The following is an 18481-nucleotide window of genomic DNA, read 5'->3' as shown; positions in this document are numbered from 1 at the left end:
AATAATACTTCTTTTACTAAACTAAAAAAACTCTTTTAATTTATAGAAAATTATTTTTTTTAAACTCCAATATTATTGTTTATACCATAAATTTCATAGCATTTAGTTGTTATTGGCTGAGCTTTAGCGAAGCCTATAATTTCTGGCGCTAAAAATGGCATTTATGTATTTGGTCTTATGGGTAATGGCAATGAGATAACAGCAGAATAAATACATGTGTAAGCAAGCAGAGTACAACCATATTTAGTGTCAAATCTCGACGTTTATTCTTACAGTAAAAGAATAAGTAATAGAGTGAAAATGGAATGATAAAATTTGATTTTAGCGTACACTCTTGTTGTAATTCCCTCCTTATATCACATGGACTTTAGTATGTAAACTCTGTTATGAAAACTGACTTAATGAAAACAAAATTTAAAGTTTAAAGTTAATTCGTAGTTAGAAATGTTGAAAAACATTTTGTCTATAAATAATAAATTTTACTTGAAAATTTTATCATTCTTTAGTTTATCACTTACTTATTAGTCACAATTTCTTTTAGTGTACCGGCGGATGTAAAATGTCCACATTTGTTGTATGTCTGTGTTGCCGCAGGATATCTCGAGAATAAAATAAATTTTAGATGTGAAATTTTACATTCAACATCAACGAATCCTGTTTGCGTAGTGTGGACCTTGTAAGAATACAATAAACAAACAGTGCTGAAGCATATTAACAATACTATGAAATTCTAAGGTTGTTTACAGGGAATATATTATCCTTGATACAAAAATTTAAAAGAGATTTTTAAACGCAACTTTCTACATTTTATTAATACTTTCGTCAATTTAGAATAATTTACCCACGAAGAAAATATTTTTAGTATATCTTATCATAAGACAGTCAACGTACTGACACTTATAGTATTGCTTTCGGATGCTAAGTAAAGCTAGGATTTTACGTTCTAAGACATCACGTTTCTGATGAAAATAGACACCAATTGTAATTTAATAATTATATATAGGAATAACAGATTCGTAATATCAACAATTTGATAGTTAGGTACGAATGAATGTAGTATTACATATGGATGTAAATTGTGCCAGTAACATTTGTTTTATTATATAGTGTACCGTGTTGAAGTAATAAAACATTATCACTTCTATCTTATATTTTTTTGACTTCGAACTAGTAAATGTATTTAACTGTAAAACATTATTGTATGGACTATCATCATTGTATAAAGTTAAATTGTATATTATTAACTGCAAAATAGATTATGTTTTTTCTCTAAACATTACTATTAATAGTGTACAAAACGTACGTAAAATTGATTCCTCGGTTGTTTAAATAGCAGGTTAAAAGAAAAAATATAATATTTTTGAGTCTGCTGTTTTAAATTAGTACAAATATACGCCTCGTTCCAGATATTGCAGTGTTTTGAAGTTGGGGATAATTAAGCCCGAGATAATTGATCACCCATTAGACCAACAATCAGTGTATTGCACATATTTGCCATGGAGCAGACAAACAAGTGGCTAGCTCAGTGGTAGGATCAACTACCAATATTTGATAGTGGATAATCTATCATTGTTGATCTGTTGATAGGGATACGTCACGTGTTATAATCCGCCTGTATCTGGTAATGTACTTACGTTATGAAATAGTACAATGTGTCAAATAACTCTCAAATTTATTCCGTTAATAATCTAATACACAATTATAGCAGACAAGTTTATATTATATTTATATTTTTAAATATCATATATGCCGTGCAACACAATTAAAGGTTTCATATAAAAAATATGGAGTGTTTGTTGTGTTTTTTACTGCTTGAGAAAAAAAATCACGGTTTGATACATTGCCAGTTGAATGCATTTTAGTTAACTTGGTAAAGGAAAATATTGAATTAATAAAAATTAGTTTTAAGCTTTATTAAAATATAGGCAAGGAAGTAATAACATACAAGTTATATTAAATTGTTTGCAACTCAATTATTTTACTATGTTATTTTAGTTATATACGAGTAGATAAGGACATTTATATATATATATATATATATATATATATATATATATATATATATATATATATATATATTAGAACACAGATTGCTTTATAAGCACACTTAATCATGTTGTTAACTCTTCGTTTAGTTTTTGTTAACGTTACTCTCCTTTATTCAGTTATATGTAAGAGCTTTAAGTAATATGCTAATATATACAGTAGTCTTTACTTGAAAGAAACTGGTATATGGTAATGAATTAGGATGGTAAGGTAAAAATAAATAAGAATTAAACTAAACACACTAATTTGATGAAAACACAACTTTTTACTGTTGGGATCATACAATTTGTTTTAGATTATATTGAAATATTGAATTAAAAGATTTAACTTTGGAGAGTATTAACACATGGTTCATTGAAAGCAAGCCATTTTGAAATAGAACCAAAAATGCGCCTCAGATTTCTAACCCATTATGTTTTATTGTGGAAGTAGGAGAATTATCTAGAGCATCTGATAGAGCAGCCCTCAGCTGTGACAAGTGGACCTTATAAAAGTAGTTGCTCGAGTTTTAAAATTTCGTAAAAAGTTAAAACGACAAAATTTTGTAATTTTATTCATTAAATTTGTGTGTAATAGTTCCTGATGTATGTATTCACCACGACTACTGCCTCTTAGTTTCATTTGACCCAAAGATCCTCATTGAATTCTCAGTATTGTATGTTCCAGAGTTCCTGTTCTCCTACTGTGGCCATAGTGCTTTCACTTCGCCCTCTGATTCTGATATATAGTTTCACCACGATCACTGCTTCTCAGTTTCGTTTGACCTAAAGATTCTCATTAATTTCTCATTATTGTATGTTCCAGAGTTCCTGTTCTCCTACTGTGGCCATAGTGCTTTCACTTCGCCCTCTGATTCTGATATATAGTTTCACCAAGATCACTGCTTCTCAGTTTCGTTTGACCTAAAGATTCTCATTAATTTCTCATTATTGTATGTTCCAGAGTTCCTGTTCTCCTACTGTGGCCATAGTGCTTTCACTTCGCCCTCTGATTCTGATATATAGTTTCACCACGATCACTGCTTCTCAGTTTCGTTTGACCTAAAGATTCTCATTAATTTCTCATTATTGTATGTTCCAGAGTTCCTGTTCTCCTACTGTGGCCATAGTGCTTTCACTTCGCCCTCTGATTCTGATATATAGGCTCACCACGACCACTGTTTATCAGTTTTATTTTACCCCAAGTTCCTCGTTGATTTCTTATTATTGTATCATCCATAGTTCCTGTTCTCCTTCTGTGACCTAGCGTTATCATTTCTCCCTCTGATCCTGATACATGAGTTAATTACGATCATTACTTATCAGTTTCATTTTACCAAAGTTTCTTATTGATTTCTCATTTTTGTGTGTTCCAGAGTTCCTGCTCTCACATTGTGATCATGGCGCTGGTACTGTTCGTGTTCCTGGTATGTGGGCTCACCACGACCACTGCTTCTCAGTTCCGCTTCACCCAAAGTTCCTACAACGTCAGTATCCCGGAGCACTCTGCAAGGGAAACGCTGGCGACGACAGACCAGATGGTGGGCGTCTTCGTGGGTGCATCCGGGAGTAACGTGAGTTACCGCGTGGTGTCCGGAGACTCGGGTAAATTGTTCAAAGTCGAGGAGCGCCTGGTCGGGGACTTTTGGTTCCTCTCCGTGTTTACGCGTTCGGACAGCCTCAACCGCGAAAGGAAGGATAAGTACGTGCTAACTGTGAACGCCACTGCCACTTCCGGTCTTGAGGCGACAGCAATAGTGACAGTAAACATAGTTGACACTAACGATCTCAGTCCGTTGTTCTATTATCCGGAATACTCGACGACTGTCCCAGAAGACTTGCCGGTTCACAGTAGTGTAATAAAAGTGTTCGCAGAGGATGCAGATTTGGGGCGTAACGGTGAGGTCTACTATAGTTTCTTAGAAATATCAGAACAATTTGCGATTCACCCGGTGACAGGTGTGATTACTCTAACCAGGCCTCTCAGGTACTCTGAGAGATCAGTTTATGATATGCAAGTACTTGCCAAAGATAGAGGTATTGACATTAGAGGAGTTAAGAAACCGTTTAGTATGACCAAAGTGCAAGTACTGGTGGCTCAAGTGAACCAACACGGACCGGAAATCTACGTGTACCACCTTCCGGAGATATCTGAATACTCTCACGCAGACGTATATGCGATAGTGCGAGTTATTGATAGAGATGACGGTGTCAACGGGGAAGTGCACAGTTTAACCATTGTGGACGGCGACAACGACGGGCATTTTAGGATAACACCTTTGGGCAAGCAAACTGCGGGAGTGAAAGGGGAGGAGTTTAACATTGAGATTTTGAAATTAGCTCACAACAGCAGCGTGTCGAACCGGTACAATTTAACTCTGAGAGCAATCGATAAGGGTAAACCTGCAAGAACAACGTATATTTCAGTCCCTATCAAAATAAAAGAATATACGTTTAACAAACCAGTCTTTGATAGGGAAATCTATGAAATCGACGTTTCTGAAAATACGCCGATTAATTCTTCAATTATAAGATTGAAAATTGACGACAGAGATAGCTCCGATATTGGGCAAATCTTTTTGGAAATAGTAGGAGGTAATGAAGCCGGAGAGTTTTACATTAACCCGAGGACTGGTGTTCTTTATACAGCTGTCCAGTTGGACGCAGAGATGAAAACTTTCTATACACTCACAGTGTCAGCCATAGACCATGGTACGGGATGGACTATGAAACAGTCCTCAGCTAAAGTAAAGGTCCAGGTGGTGGATATGAATGACAACGATCCTCAGTTCGACAGTTCTGACCTGGAGTTATGGGTGAGCGAGAATGAGCCAGCCGGAACCTCCACGGCCAAGGTCACTGCCAAGGACAGGGATTCTGGAGAGAACGCCTATATTTCCTACAGTATTGCTAATCTTAATCATGTACCATTCGAGATAGACCACTTTACCGGTACGATTCGCACGACGAAAGTCCTTGATTATGAGTCGATGAGGAGAGAATACAATCTGTACATCAGAGCATCTGACTGGGGAACACCTTTTAGAAGACAGTCTGAAATGAGGCTCAAGATTCGATTAAAGGACATCAATGACAATAAACCGCTCTTTGAGAAAACCGACTGCGTAGGTTATCTTCCTAGACAGGTTCCTATAGACACAGAAGTCATTACGCTTTCAGCTATCGACTTGGATGCCGGTAACATAATTAGCTACAGGATAGCCTCTGGTAACGAAGACGGCTGCTTTAGTCTCGACGTGACTTCAGGAGTGTTATCAGTGGCCTGTGATTTGTCAGATATTGGTAACTCCGAGAGGCACATCAATGTAACTGCCTATGATGGAACTCACTTTGCTGACTTTGCGCGAGTTCACATTAAACTCATTAACTCAGACCGACCAAGAGACTTCCTCGTGAATGGCGAGTCAGCGAGCTTCGACTGCAAAGATCTTGGAGTAGCGAAAAGATTGACAGAGGTATTGGCCTTGGCTGACAAAAATAACGGGCCGAAAAGTCGAGAAGAAGACGAAGTCACCTTGCCGAATCGTTACGGAACAAACTCGCATGCCCCTCAGCTAATCAGCATGCCCAATGAGATACAAATCAACGAATCCGTTCCCTTAGGATTCACCGTGATGAAAGTGAAAGCTGTAGACAGAGATTTGGGATACAATGGAAAACTCATATTTGGCATTACTGCTGGAGATGTTGATTCGACGTTCTCTATAAACCAAGACACGGGGGACATCCGGGTGACTGGTTACTTGGATAGAGAACGCAGGGAAAGGTATTATTTAAATATTACTGTTTTTGATCTCGGAAAACCTCAACTATCTTGTTCCCGAATGCTCTCGATTTTTGTTTTAGACGTAAATGATAACGCACCTGTGTTTGACAAGGCTGTAGTGAGTTTCAAAATTAAAGAAGATACACTTAGTGGAACTGAAATATTCCGTTTTAAAGCGACAGACAACGATTTGGGTGAAAACTCTCACGTCTGGTATCAAATAGTTACGGACACTAAAGATTTCCAGATCGACAGCAGGTCGGGAATGCTTACCGTTGGTGGTCCACTCGACAGAGAATCGAAGTCCTTATACGAGTTGAAGATTAAGGCTTCCGACCGTGCTTCGGACCCGAACGACCCAGACGCACTCCACTCGTACGCGCTCGCGCGAATCGTTGTGGAAGACGTGAATGACGAGGCGCCCGTGTTTCCGTCACAGACGTACCTGGTGAAAGCCCGTGAGGATGTGCCGGTCGGGACGGTGGTGGTGACCGTGGACGCCTGGGACCCCGATTTGGAAGAAGGAGGAATTGTAAAATACTCCTTGTCGCAGGCGGTCGGGGATCTTCCTTTTAGCGTGGACTCGGAAACGGGAACCCTCAGGACGAAGGCACCCTTGAACTACGAAGAGCGCCAAATGTACAGCATAATTTTAAGGGGTGAGGATCAAGGGAGTGCCTTCTCTGTGGGCCGAGGTGAACTTGACCATCGAGATCACTGACGTGAATGAAAACGTGCATCCGCCTCGATTTGATGATTTCGCGTTTTCGGTACGAGTGCGTGAGAACCAACCCATTGAGACTCTGGTGACGACTCTGAGAGCGACGGATGCCGACCCTCCCGGAGAAGACTCCAGAGTGTCCTACCGCATCGTGTCTGGATCAGGTCTTGGATTTTTCAACATTGACTCGAAAGGTAGGTCACACAATATATATTTTTTCATTTCGTAATGCATGAAATTCGTAGGTAACATTCCGAATTAAATACATAATTAGATATTTATATTGTTGTCAGCTAAATTCACAATATTAAATTTTAATGCTTTATTTAGACGCAAAACCATCTTATTTCATATAAAAGCCATCAGTCAGCATGTTTCAAGAATAGTTTTACTAATGTTTGGTGCAATTTACTTTCAGGTCTTCTTAACCTTTTGGTATAGGTACTCTAACAGTGCACCAAACCTTATACTCAGCCTCTGGTGTAGGATAACTTATTATAGGCTCTGTACCCATTCGCAATTGAACCACCTGATCCTTTTACCTCCCTGGCCAAATTTACGCTCTGGTTAATACGCCACTACTTATAATAACTTGGTCAACTTTATCCCCCTTTTAACTTCGCTACCGATTTTGAGTACCACATAATTTTGTTGACTGTTACTTAAAAGTGAGTCTTTTCTTTGTGATCTGAGGTAAAATCATATGTAGAAAACAAATGTTTATGTGTTAGATGATTTTGAGGTAGCTGTGTTTTACTACGTACGATTAAGGATTGGAACATCTGATCTTACTAAAAACTATATTTCTGAAGTCCTGGATGTTAAGTAATGTGTATACCCATATCTAAACACCGTCACTTTTATAAATTTATTTGTTTGCTTGCTTGTGTGGTTGTTCTGGTCTCACTATGGCCATCCTACCTTTTCACGCCACTACGAGAAATAACTTTCAAATGTACACTATTTATTTTTACAGATGGGATGTCGTAGAAACATTTATTTAGTCATACATTTGTAAGACGTGCTTGTTTCTCTATAAACAATCTGATGGGGTAAAATATTAATCATTTGTGATAGATACTAACTTTGTATCTCTCGAACACTAATGCTGACAAATTACTATACTTATCGTCAAAGGTCTGGAAACTAAACCATCGTGAAACCTTAAAGATATTGAAATATAATGAAATAACGGTTATAAATAACGCGAGAACTCTACTATTCCATTTTTAAACTCTGCATGATCGCCATCCTGAAACATGTATCCTGAAAACGACTTTATAACCTCGTACATATACATAGAGTTTCAGGTTTAGCATTTTTTGATTATAATAAGACAATTTGAAAGATTTCTAAATTATTTTATCGAAGTTGTGAGCCAATTAAATGTACTTAAAAATAAAGCTATGTATATTTTAAAACAAAGCCTTTAAAAACTATGCAAGAAACTTGACGTGTAGGTTAAGTCAATGGATGAACACAGAATTGTACTTTAGTCATGTTCTGAAAGTTTCTGGAGTGAAGGATTGATCGCAAGAGAGGGATATGTTTTTACTACGGCTCGGGAGTCCCGCAGTGCAGTTATGTCTGAATGTTGAACTTTCATCATAACTTTCTCTGCGTATATTTGTATTCTGGTTTGATATATGTAGTTGGTTTTCATTATCCATTAGTGTAATTATCGGATTCCCGTAAGAAAATTAACTCTTACGGTCACCCTTTTAGGAACCCTAGGAGAAATAAATGTAAACAGATCCTGGTAGTAGAATATTTTTTTAAATTTCATTCGAAGGATAAAGGATACAGAGTGTGGTGGATCATGTTAATGTTGTATCTGGAAAGTTTATAAAGCTGAAAATTGACATACAGTTATGACGAATTGATGAATTATGTTGCTGTTTAAAATCTTTAATTTGTTTCAAAGATTTTCAGTTCAATTATTTTGGTGGAAATATATTTTTTATTTATCTTATGATTCTTAATATATAAAACGTATAGTGGGATGTATGCAAAAAAAATAGATTTTTGTAACAATTTTGTGTAAAAAATGTTTAGATTGGGCTTTGAATATTGGTTTACAATCTTCTATAAAAGCGTCAGGTAAACTATTCTTGTGTTTAAATATATCTATTTTATTTACAGCTATTGCTCTGTTGAATTTACAGCATTATTTATTGCCTTTAGGGCAAAGCCTGTGTTGAGTAACTAAAAACCCCCTTATCAGAGCAACATTTAAAACTTATTATAGTGCTAAATAATGATTTAAACCTACATGTATTATATATTGACATTTTTAGAATTATTATAGTTTAATTAAAAAGTAATTAAAAATTTTACTTAAAAAGCTATATTTGCATTCCGATTCTCCTTAAAATATTTTAATTTGTGCCAAAGAGGTTTATTTAAATTATTTTGGCGAAAAATGTTGTCTTGCAATATTTAATAGGTATAACACATAGTGGGAAAACTCGCATTATTATTTATATTACTCAATTTCCATTACATTAATAACGTAATGAAATATACGAAATGGGAAGCAAATTTTGTCCAAAAATTTTAATTTAGGGTAGTGCTAGTGCTAAAAGAGATTTCAAAAAATATTTTAAACATTTTATGATTTATTAATGAGTTATAAATCATCAATCACATATCAACTGAATTGGAAAATGATTTTTAGGCCAACTACAAATCTCTTACGTTTTAAATATGTTAAACTGATACCAAATATATGCATTATGACTACCCATATCAAGTCCCTTATGCTAAAAAACAAATGGGAAGTAAATGCTGTTTATTTTTATATTTTTTAACCCTATAGATTTTTTTCGTCAAAATATCGAATATTCATTAGGCGAACACAACATTTGCGTGCCCAATAACCGAATGATGTTTTAATTGGAACATATGTCTGCTTGAATAAATATAAACATACACGTGTAGATTGATAACTTTTAACAAGCTGTAACAATGTCAGTGTGCGAGAAGTGTCACGGTGGGATGAGATATCTCATTGAATTATACAATGTCACTTGCAGTAGAGCAATTACAGTAGTGCACAGTTTCGTAGTGTTTCTTTAGTGATGGGTATGAGCTCTAACTGTAACAATGGCAGTGTGCTAGATGTGTCACGGTGGAATGAGATATCTCATTGAATTATACAATGTCACTTGCAGTAGAGCAATTACTGTAGTGCACAGTTTCGTAGTGTTTCTTTAGTGATGGGTATGAGCTCTAACTGTAACAATGGCAGTGTGCATGATGTGTCACGGTGGAATGAGATATCTCATTGAATTATACAATGTCACTTGCAGTAGAGCAATTACTGTAGTGCACAGTTTCGTAGTGTTTCTTTAGTGATGGGTATGAGCTCTAACTGTAACAATGGTGGAGTGTGCTAGATGTGTCACGGTGGGATGAAGTATCTCATTGAGTTATACTCGTACAATGTCAGCGATGTGCCATGAGCTGTCTCATTGAGTCATACAATGTCACTTGCAGTAGATCAATTACTGTAGTGTACAGTTTTGTTGTGTTTCTTTAGTGATGGATATGAGTTCAAGCTGTAACTATGGCAGTTTGCTAGATATGTCACGGTGGCATGAGATATCTCATTGAATTATACAATGTCACTTGCAGTAGAGCAATTACAGTAGTGCACAGTTTCGTTGTGTTTCTTTAGTGATGGGTATGAGCTCTAACTGTAACAATGGCAGTGTGCTAGATGCGTCACGGTTGGATGTTTCTGGATATTTTGAAACATCATGTCTTATATAGTTTTAGAATGGATTTCGTTCAGTAAAAATGTTAATGGGTTAACGAGACCTAATATCTAGTTATTATATTAAATAGAAAACTCCATGACTATATAATTGGCTGACTCGTTTGAATGAATAGCAATAAAATAAAAATATTGTATGTATAATAACCCTTTAATCCTGAGAATTTTATTTTAAATCTATTTTTTTCTAGAATAAAAACAGAAAATTTAACCTAAAAAAATGTGTCAAAATGCTAAAAATCATTTGTACAAGTACGGTGGGATGAGGTATCTCATAGAGATATACAGTGTCACTTGCAGTAGAGCAATTACTGTAGTGCTCAGTTTTGTTGTGTTTCTTTAGTGATGGATATGAGCTCAAGCTGTAACTATGGCAGTGTGCTAGATATGTCACGGTGGGATGAGGTATCTCATTGAGTTATACAATATCACTTGCAGTAGAGCGATTACTGTAGTGCTCAGTTTTGTTGTGTTTCTTTAGTGATGGATATGAGCTCAAGCTGTAACTATGGCAGTGTGCTAGATGTGTCACGGTGGGATGAGGTATCTTATTGAGTTATACAATGTCACTTGCAGTAGAGCAATTACTGTAGTGCTCAGTTTTGTTGTGTTTCTTTAGTGATGGATATGAGCTCAAGCTGTAACTATGACAGTGTGCTAGATGTGTCACGGTGGGATGAGGTATCTCATTGAGTCATACAATGTCACTTGCAGTAGAGCAATTACTGTAGTGCTCAGTTTTGTTGTGTTTCTTTATTGATGGATATGGGCCCAAGCTATAATATCGGCAAAGTACTGGTTCAGTGTACGTTTTTATATCGCTGTGACGACCTACATGTAATACTGTTATTGTGAGTGATAAATAAGTGACCCAGTCTGCTCAGATAGAACTATGAAACTAGGATTTCCTAGATCACTAGTCTACGTTATAACAATGATGAAAACTTTTAGGGGCTGAAAATGGCAAAACTTTTTAACTCAAAACTTTATTTTCGCTTTTTTAAATACATTTTTTGTAATGTAATCTAGTTGTCAAAATATAATTTTGAGCGAACTGGATATTAAAACTTGTATTGTTTTTTAGATATTTTAGTTCAAAATTGATATGGATTGCATTCAAAAATTCTCAAATGACTTTGAAAGAAAACATATTGGTGTCAAGTCATTGGCTTTATAACAGCTTCTAATTAACATAAAAGTGAAAGTTTACTGGCAATACAAATAAATACTTAGAGTTTTAAATACTTTTATTACATAAATGCAAAAATTTACGTACTAATGTATATTTGAATTTTTAAAGTTGGATTAGATATTTTATCTTTTTTCCACAATGGAACTTAATACATATTTTTATTTGTACGAATGTTATAGTTAATATGTTTATCGTGGATATCTTTATCTTTTCTTGACGACTTATACGTCTTTGGAGTAAAAGTAGTAAGCCATTAAGATCTATTGGTGGTTTCAACACAATTCTAAACATATCCAATTTCAAATTCCTGTTATATTCGGAAAAACTCTTATAAATGTAATGGATTATTAAAACTTGCCATTTATGAAAGAATACCAAGAATTGGGAAATTTGCCATCATTATATGTTAACGTTTTTAGGACTGAAATCTACCTTTGTCAGTTGCCAAAATTCCTAATACGAGTTTTATGAAGTTAAGCCTAAATTATGAAAAACCTTGTATGGCATGTAATTACCAAAATTTTTCGAATTCTTGTTATCCTCTCCAATCAAGAATAGTCAATAATAAAATTTAAACGAAGAACTGCTTCAAATTAACAACAGTAACCAATCAAGTTTACAAGAATGGCTCTGATTTGAATTTCAAGTGTTGAAATGCTGGTATGTTATTATACAATTTCGTATTAGTAACTTTTTAATTTTATTAGAAGTGGCGAAAAGACGTGGTGTGGAGTGGAGAATAAAACACGTTGATGCTATTAATTATATTGTACCTCGGACCTTTTCCAATTCTACAATGAATTAATTACCTCTTATCTAAGCCCCTTATTAAATCATATTAACCTAGCGTTATTAATACGACGGTAAGTGGTGGGGTCGGTGCAGTTAACACTAGATCGATGCCCCTGACCGCTACCACACAAGTGTTTGGCTCGAGGCCAAGATTCCTGCGAGATTTACATCCGTGTCCGCCCTGAATCATTCCCCATTGTTCCTTAAAATAATCTTTGGCCTATAATCGGGCGCACTGTTTTTGTCGGAATCCGTTTGTCCTTTACGCGCGTACTCTCGCGCTCTGTTCTTATTTGTTCAAGTAAATACATTTTAATTCGGTCTTGTTGAAAGGACTTGTTGAAAATAACTTTTGTTAAACACTGCTTACAAGACAAAGGAACGCACTTGGTAGCACTATACGTTCTTATATTTACTCTTTTTATCTGAATATTTTGAAACAACATATTTAAAATTCTTTTACAATGGATTCTCGTTTAGTAAAAATGTTAATGGGTTAACAAAATCCAATATCTGGTTATTATAAGTTGAATGGAAAACTTCATTACTAAATATAATTGGGTCATCCCATTCGAATAAATAGTAATGAAATAAAAATATTTTATGTATAATATCTGTTTAATCCGAAGAATGTTATTTTAAATATATTTTTATTTTAGAAAACAGGCGATTTAACTCAATGCAATGTTTTAAAATACCAGAACTCGTGCGTACAAGTTTAAAGCTTAATTGCAGTTTAAAATACCAGAAAGATAATGCATAAAAAGTATGCATTATGAGTAATAATACAAAAAAATAATGTCTTCATTTCACGATCTGTTTTGAAACTAACGCTTTAATACTTCGATTTTTACCAATTAATAAGATATGGGATTAAATCATACACAATAAACTAGAAAATTTAAAAAAATTACTAAAAGTAAAATGAAAACAATTTATTACCTGCCAGTATGTTCTTACATATATATGATGTCTATTGTTAATCTTAAGAAGTATTGATTTTTTATGAATATTTTGTACTTGACGATAAATAGCAAATATAAGAACTATATAAACATAAATAAATCATTGTATAAAGAAATCTAAAGCAATCCTTATCAATAACACATATAATGAGGAGGATTTTTCTTGAAATTTCTCAATCTATACACGGCTTTTTCTTAGTTTATTCGATAAATTGGGCTTTGTTGGACTTATTGCAATAGTAGAAGAGCGTGGTAATAATTTATAAAATTATGCGTGGCCCCATATTTATTATATGTTCAGTACAAACAAAGTAATTTTTAATATTTGTATTATATCTCAAAATGAATTTATAAAATGCATTCAATCGAGTTTTGAACTCGATTTTCTATCCTTAAGATAAAAAACTAAAAGACAAATATGTTAATTTTGTTTAATAATCTACATGATAATTGCTTTGCTTATGCACATCTAATGAATGACTCTCAATACAAGCCGTTCTAAGAAAGGTATTGCACAACCGTAAACATATCATAACCAGTTACATTATGATCTTTAAATTTTTATATTTGATATTTTCAAATAAATTTATGCATTTATATAATTAGATGTAACGTCGCTGTTAATTATTTTAAATAAATACCTGGATCTTTTTCGTACTGCCCCTTCACTTTCACCAATATAATATAGTTCGTATCTATAATTTTTCAAAGCGCATATTAGAATACACACGTAAATGCAATTCCAGCTCTCCAACATTATATAGGAAAATTATGGAAAAGTACAATTTTAAGGTAGAGAAATAACAAAGTCGAACTAATATTGAAATAGTACTCTCGAAAAGTTAGTTTGAGAACAACTACCAACTTGCTCTTTTCACATTGATTTGTTTGTTGTTTACTCTTGTAGTTACTGTCTTGTATTCAGCTGAACAATCCTGCCTACACACAATTTTTTTGGATAATGTAATTAGGAACCATTTCTCAGTATAGCTAAAACTATTCTAATACTACTATACTAATACATTCATAAAATTTAAAATAAAGGACATAGTCTGAATCTTGTATGTTACATGTGTTGCACTATATGAGTCATATCACAGTTAGAAACGTGCACAAGGAACGTGAAGGGCCAGAGGTATGCGGAAAGAGGGTTGAAGGGTGGTCTGATGAGCCTCCAGCCCTTGACCTTATCTGTCTGCTGAGACAGGAACTACCTTGAGTGTAGCTCGCAGCTCGATTCTATCTTCCCTTTCCCTAAAATTATTTTCTGGTTTATGGAGCACGGCCATTCATTTGCGATCGAATTTTTACTTATAATAATTAGACTAATTGTGCGGGGTGTGAACTGACTTACAACAGCTCTTAATTTTAGATTCTCTTGTTCAAACAGTTTGGATCCATTATGCTACTAAGTTCCATAAAATAAAAGAACATTCTCGTTTATATTAAAAACCGTAGTTTGATGCACCCTACAGTGATTGTGGAAATAATAAGAGATACTACTTTAATAACCAAGGCTGTAGACAATTGATCTTGAAGCTTTCCCCATAAGAACAATGTTAAAATAAATACAATTTTACGCCCTTTTTATCGTAACATTAAAGGGTAATATCACATTATAAAGATATCAATTATTATATTAGGTAACAATTAAAGGCACTAATAAGTATCCGAACGCTTTTTATTTTTTGTAATGTGTATTATAATTATTTTAACGATGAAATTTAACAAAGTTTGTTAAATTGATGAATAATTTTTATGAATAACCCTAATTAATTAAATATTTAAGACTTATTGACTATTTAACATAAATGATATTGTTAAGTCTACACTTGTGCACTATCTTTCCTTAAACAGTTTCCATTTTACAGTTATTCAACGGATGAGCCTAAGCAAAGCTTTTGTTTTGAAGATTGCTCCGAAAATTTTGCACCTTTGTTTTGTTTGTGTGTTATCGTTGGATAGAAATTTGAGTTATTACCTTGAAACTAATAATGCATTTTATAAATTCATTTTGAAATATAGTACAAAGTGTTAAAACTTAATTTAATTTTACTTCATGCAAAGTATCGCAAAATACTAAACTTACAATGAAAATGGGCAGTATATTTTTATAAATTATTACCACAGAGTCCTAAAAGGATGATACATATCAACATACAAGAGAGCAGAGAAGTTTAACGGTAAGTCTCAAATGAAGACAAATAAAAGAACTAGAAATAAAGAAAAAGGCTCATCAAGTATTTGCAAAATTCGAGCAACCAACCGTCCCAAAGTCCAATTATTGGAAGAGCTTTATAGAATCATTTAAGAAAAAGCCGTTTATAGATTCAGATATTTGGAGAAGAATTCTCTTCATTATATTTGTTACTGATAAGGATTGCTTTAGCATTCTTTATGAAATGATTTATTTATGTTTTACAGTTGTTATAGCTGTATTTTATCGTCTTGTTCGTTTAAACCCATTCTATAATAAAAATTCTAATAAACATCAATACTTCTTAAGATTAACAATATACATGATATATATGTATGAACATACTTGTAAGTAATAAATTCATTTTAATGTTAGTAAGATTCATTCTATTTTATAGCGTATTTAATATGGTTTATTTAATTTAAAGTTGTATTTAATATGAGAGCGATTAAACTTTTCTAGTACGTCATTAGCATACTTCAAAACCTTGAAAGAGTAAAAATACAAGAACAGTAAAAGAAAATTGTGATTTACATAAAATTTAATGAATTTTTCCTTATAAAAAGATCTATTTATCTTTACATGCTGTAAACAAATGTTCATAAAAATCAATACTTCTTAAGATTATCAAACGACATCTTATATGTGTGTGTGTGTGTGTGAAACATACTTGTAGGTGATAAATTGGTTTTATTTTACTCTTAGTGTTGTTTAAATGTTCTGCTTATGATGTATTACATTTAAAGTTTTATAAATAAATGCACTGGAGGTTAACAAATCTGAATAAAATAAAATTTAAAAAAATTGTACCTCGATTTTTATTTTGACTGTAGCCACAATAATGTAGAGTATATGGACTAATTTGCTTTTAATTGTATTAACATCTAAGAATTATGGACTAATTTGAGGACAGTTCAATTTTTCGCTACGTCATCAGCCTTCTTTTCTAATTTTCAAGTGATTGGCCTGAGCTGTCTAAACGAATAGTGATTTCCAGAAATTTTAATGATGATATTTTGTAATTCCTTAAAATGAGTATTTGTGGATTTCGAGATACATACATTGGTAATTTATTGGAATTTCCAGTTTGAAAATATTAAAAACCGTTACAAAAACGAAAAAAAAGTATTTTCAATCTTGATTTTGTATGCCATGTGTTTTACAAGAACACGCATCCATAAAGCTTATGTATTGTTAAATAGTAAATATGGAAATAGAGACTTTTATTTGATAAACGACGGTAAAATTATTCCAATAAGGTCATTTAAATGATAAGAAAATGAGTACACTACGAATCTTGGAGACGTGCCGACTCCCAAAGGAAACATGCCAGAAGATCTCGAACCCTCCTACACTGGTTCCAAGTAGGGCCTGTATATTGTTAAGGTAGTAGTCTTACAAAACAATGCCAATTTTAAATCTTTTTCTCGTGTATTTAAATAAAATCTAAATACAAAAAAATTGTTTTTTAAATTTCTTATGTAGCATACCTGGATTAAATATTATTTTTATATCTTTAAGGCGAAACAGTTCGTGTAAATGCGGTGGTGCAGCCATTTTTGTTTTTTAAACAATTACAAAGTTAAAGGCTGAAAAGAAAAAATAAATGAGAAAAAGTTATTTTTATCATTCTAGTATGCACTATAATAATTTAAAATATAGTTTTGGACAATTTAGTAATCAGATGCAAATAAAACGATCCTAAGAAAATTGTACGATTTATGATACAATATAGCTTAAGGAAATTATATAAAATCAAATACAATTTAAGGTAACACTTTTTCATACATTTTAGGGAAGCGACAGCGTTTTCTGTAATCAAGTCGTTGGATGGCCGCTAGTTTTTGAGCGATAGTGTTAAAAAAACCTTAAAACTTGGTACATATGTTTTTCTTATTATTACTGATTTTGGTGTTAAATGGTCAAATTTAAAGGTAAAAATAAAACTGTAAGACTTTTTCATTGATCTTATAAAATGATGGTGACAAAGATAAAATCGCCGAAAATATAAATTCAGAACAAGTTGAGCACAATCAAACAAATTTGATTTTCGTTACGATCTGAATTGTCCTTATAAATTCCTTTTTATTTGTTTAATATTTTAGGAAATTATGTTTTTTAGCGTACATAAAAATGTTTTCCTCCATTAATGTATCATACACCTGTAACAATTAATATCCTGATTTACAACCGTTTTTCTTCCAACCTGATTATAAAATGGTCCTAATTAGTAAATCTGATTTTTATAATTTCTGAGTAATGATAACACTGTTATATATTTAGTTAAGTTCCCTGAAATTACTGTGACTAATAAAAGCTTTAAATAATAACAAATTGTTTTAACCATACAAACATCTACACACAAATTTGTTTTTCTGAAACATCTGTCGCTACTGCCAAAGGACAGAACCGATAAAGAGAAATATCCCACAACGTGAGTTCTGATTGTGTAGAAGTTCAATCACAAATTCCCAGAGTGTTAACGGAATTGTTGACCAAATTGGTTTTGTTGGCTGCAAGTAAAGGTTCTGTCAGAGGACAATGTTTGCTTGGCTATCAGCTCTCTTTGGTGTTATTTACAGTTAATAGTTAGGGTTTCTTCTCTATTTAGTCTTCAAACGCTTGCAATATTCAGAGGATATAAGCTATTATATCGCTTAGAATTCGATGTTTTATCATTTAAAGCTCATAAGACTGCATTATATTTATACATATTAAAGCACCACCAGTAAGTAGGATTGTTTGGAGAATTATGGTAGTAAAATAAACATAACTGAACCGATAAAAGTATAGAAGGATCGCCAGAACGTAACGGAAGAATTAATGTACAGACAGATGAACGAACAGCTCTTTTACCATTGATTTCAAAATGAGTAAAGTTCTTTTGTGGGCAAAGAGAAATCCATACACTAAGGTTCCAGTCCCTAGGATCTTTTTATTAAGATTTATCGTCGAATCATACAATAAGTTTCGAGTCTTTATAATTTTTTTATCAAGATTTATCCTGTAGACAGATGGCGAGACA

At 33.4% G+C, this 18481-nt stretch overlaps 1 protein-coding gene across 1 annotated transcript in view; it reads left to right on the top strand.

The window, feature by feature from the left end:
• Positions 1-18481, top strand: part of LOC124358513 (fat-like cadherin-related tumor suppressor homolog) — a 733849-nt gene that overhangs the window by 387900 nt on the left and 327468 nt on the right. Inside the window, 2 exon segments of the mRNA XM_046810807.1 lie at positions 3401-6487; positions 6489-6726. Coding sequence (XP_046666763.1) covers positions 3425-6487; positions 6489-6726 — 3301 coding nt within the window. The 5' untranslated portion in view covers positions 3401-3424.

Source organism: Homalodisca vitripennis, chromosome 3 (genome assembly GCF_021130785.1).
Source record: "Homalodisca vitripennis isolate AUS2020 chromosome 3, UT_GWSS_2.1, whole genome shotgun sequence".
Taxonomy (NCBI): Eukaryota; Metazoa; Arthropoda; class Insecta; order Hemiptera; family Cicadellidae; genus Homalodisca; species Homalodisca vitripennis.
This window is presented reverse-complemented; position numbering and strand designations above follow the sequence as displayed.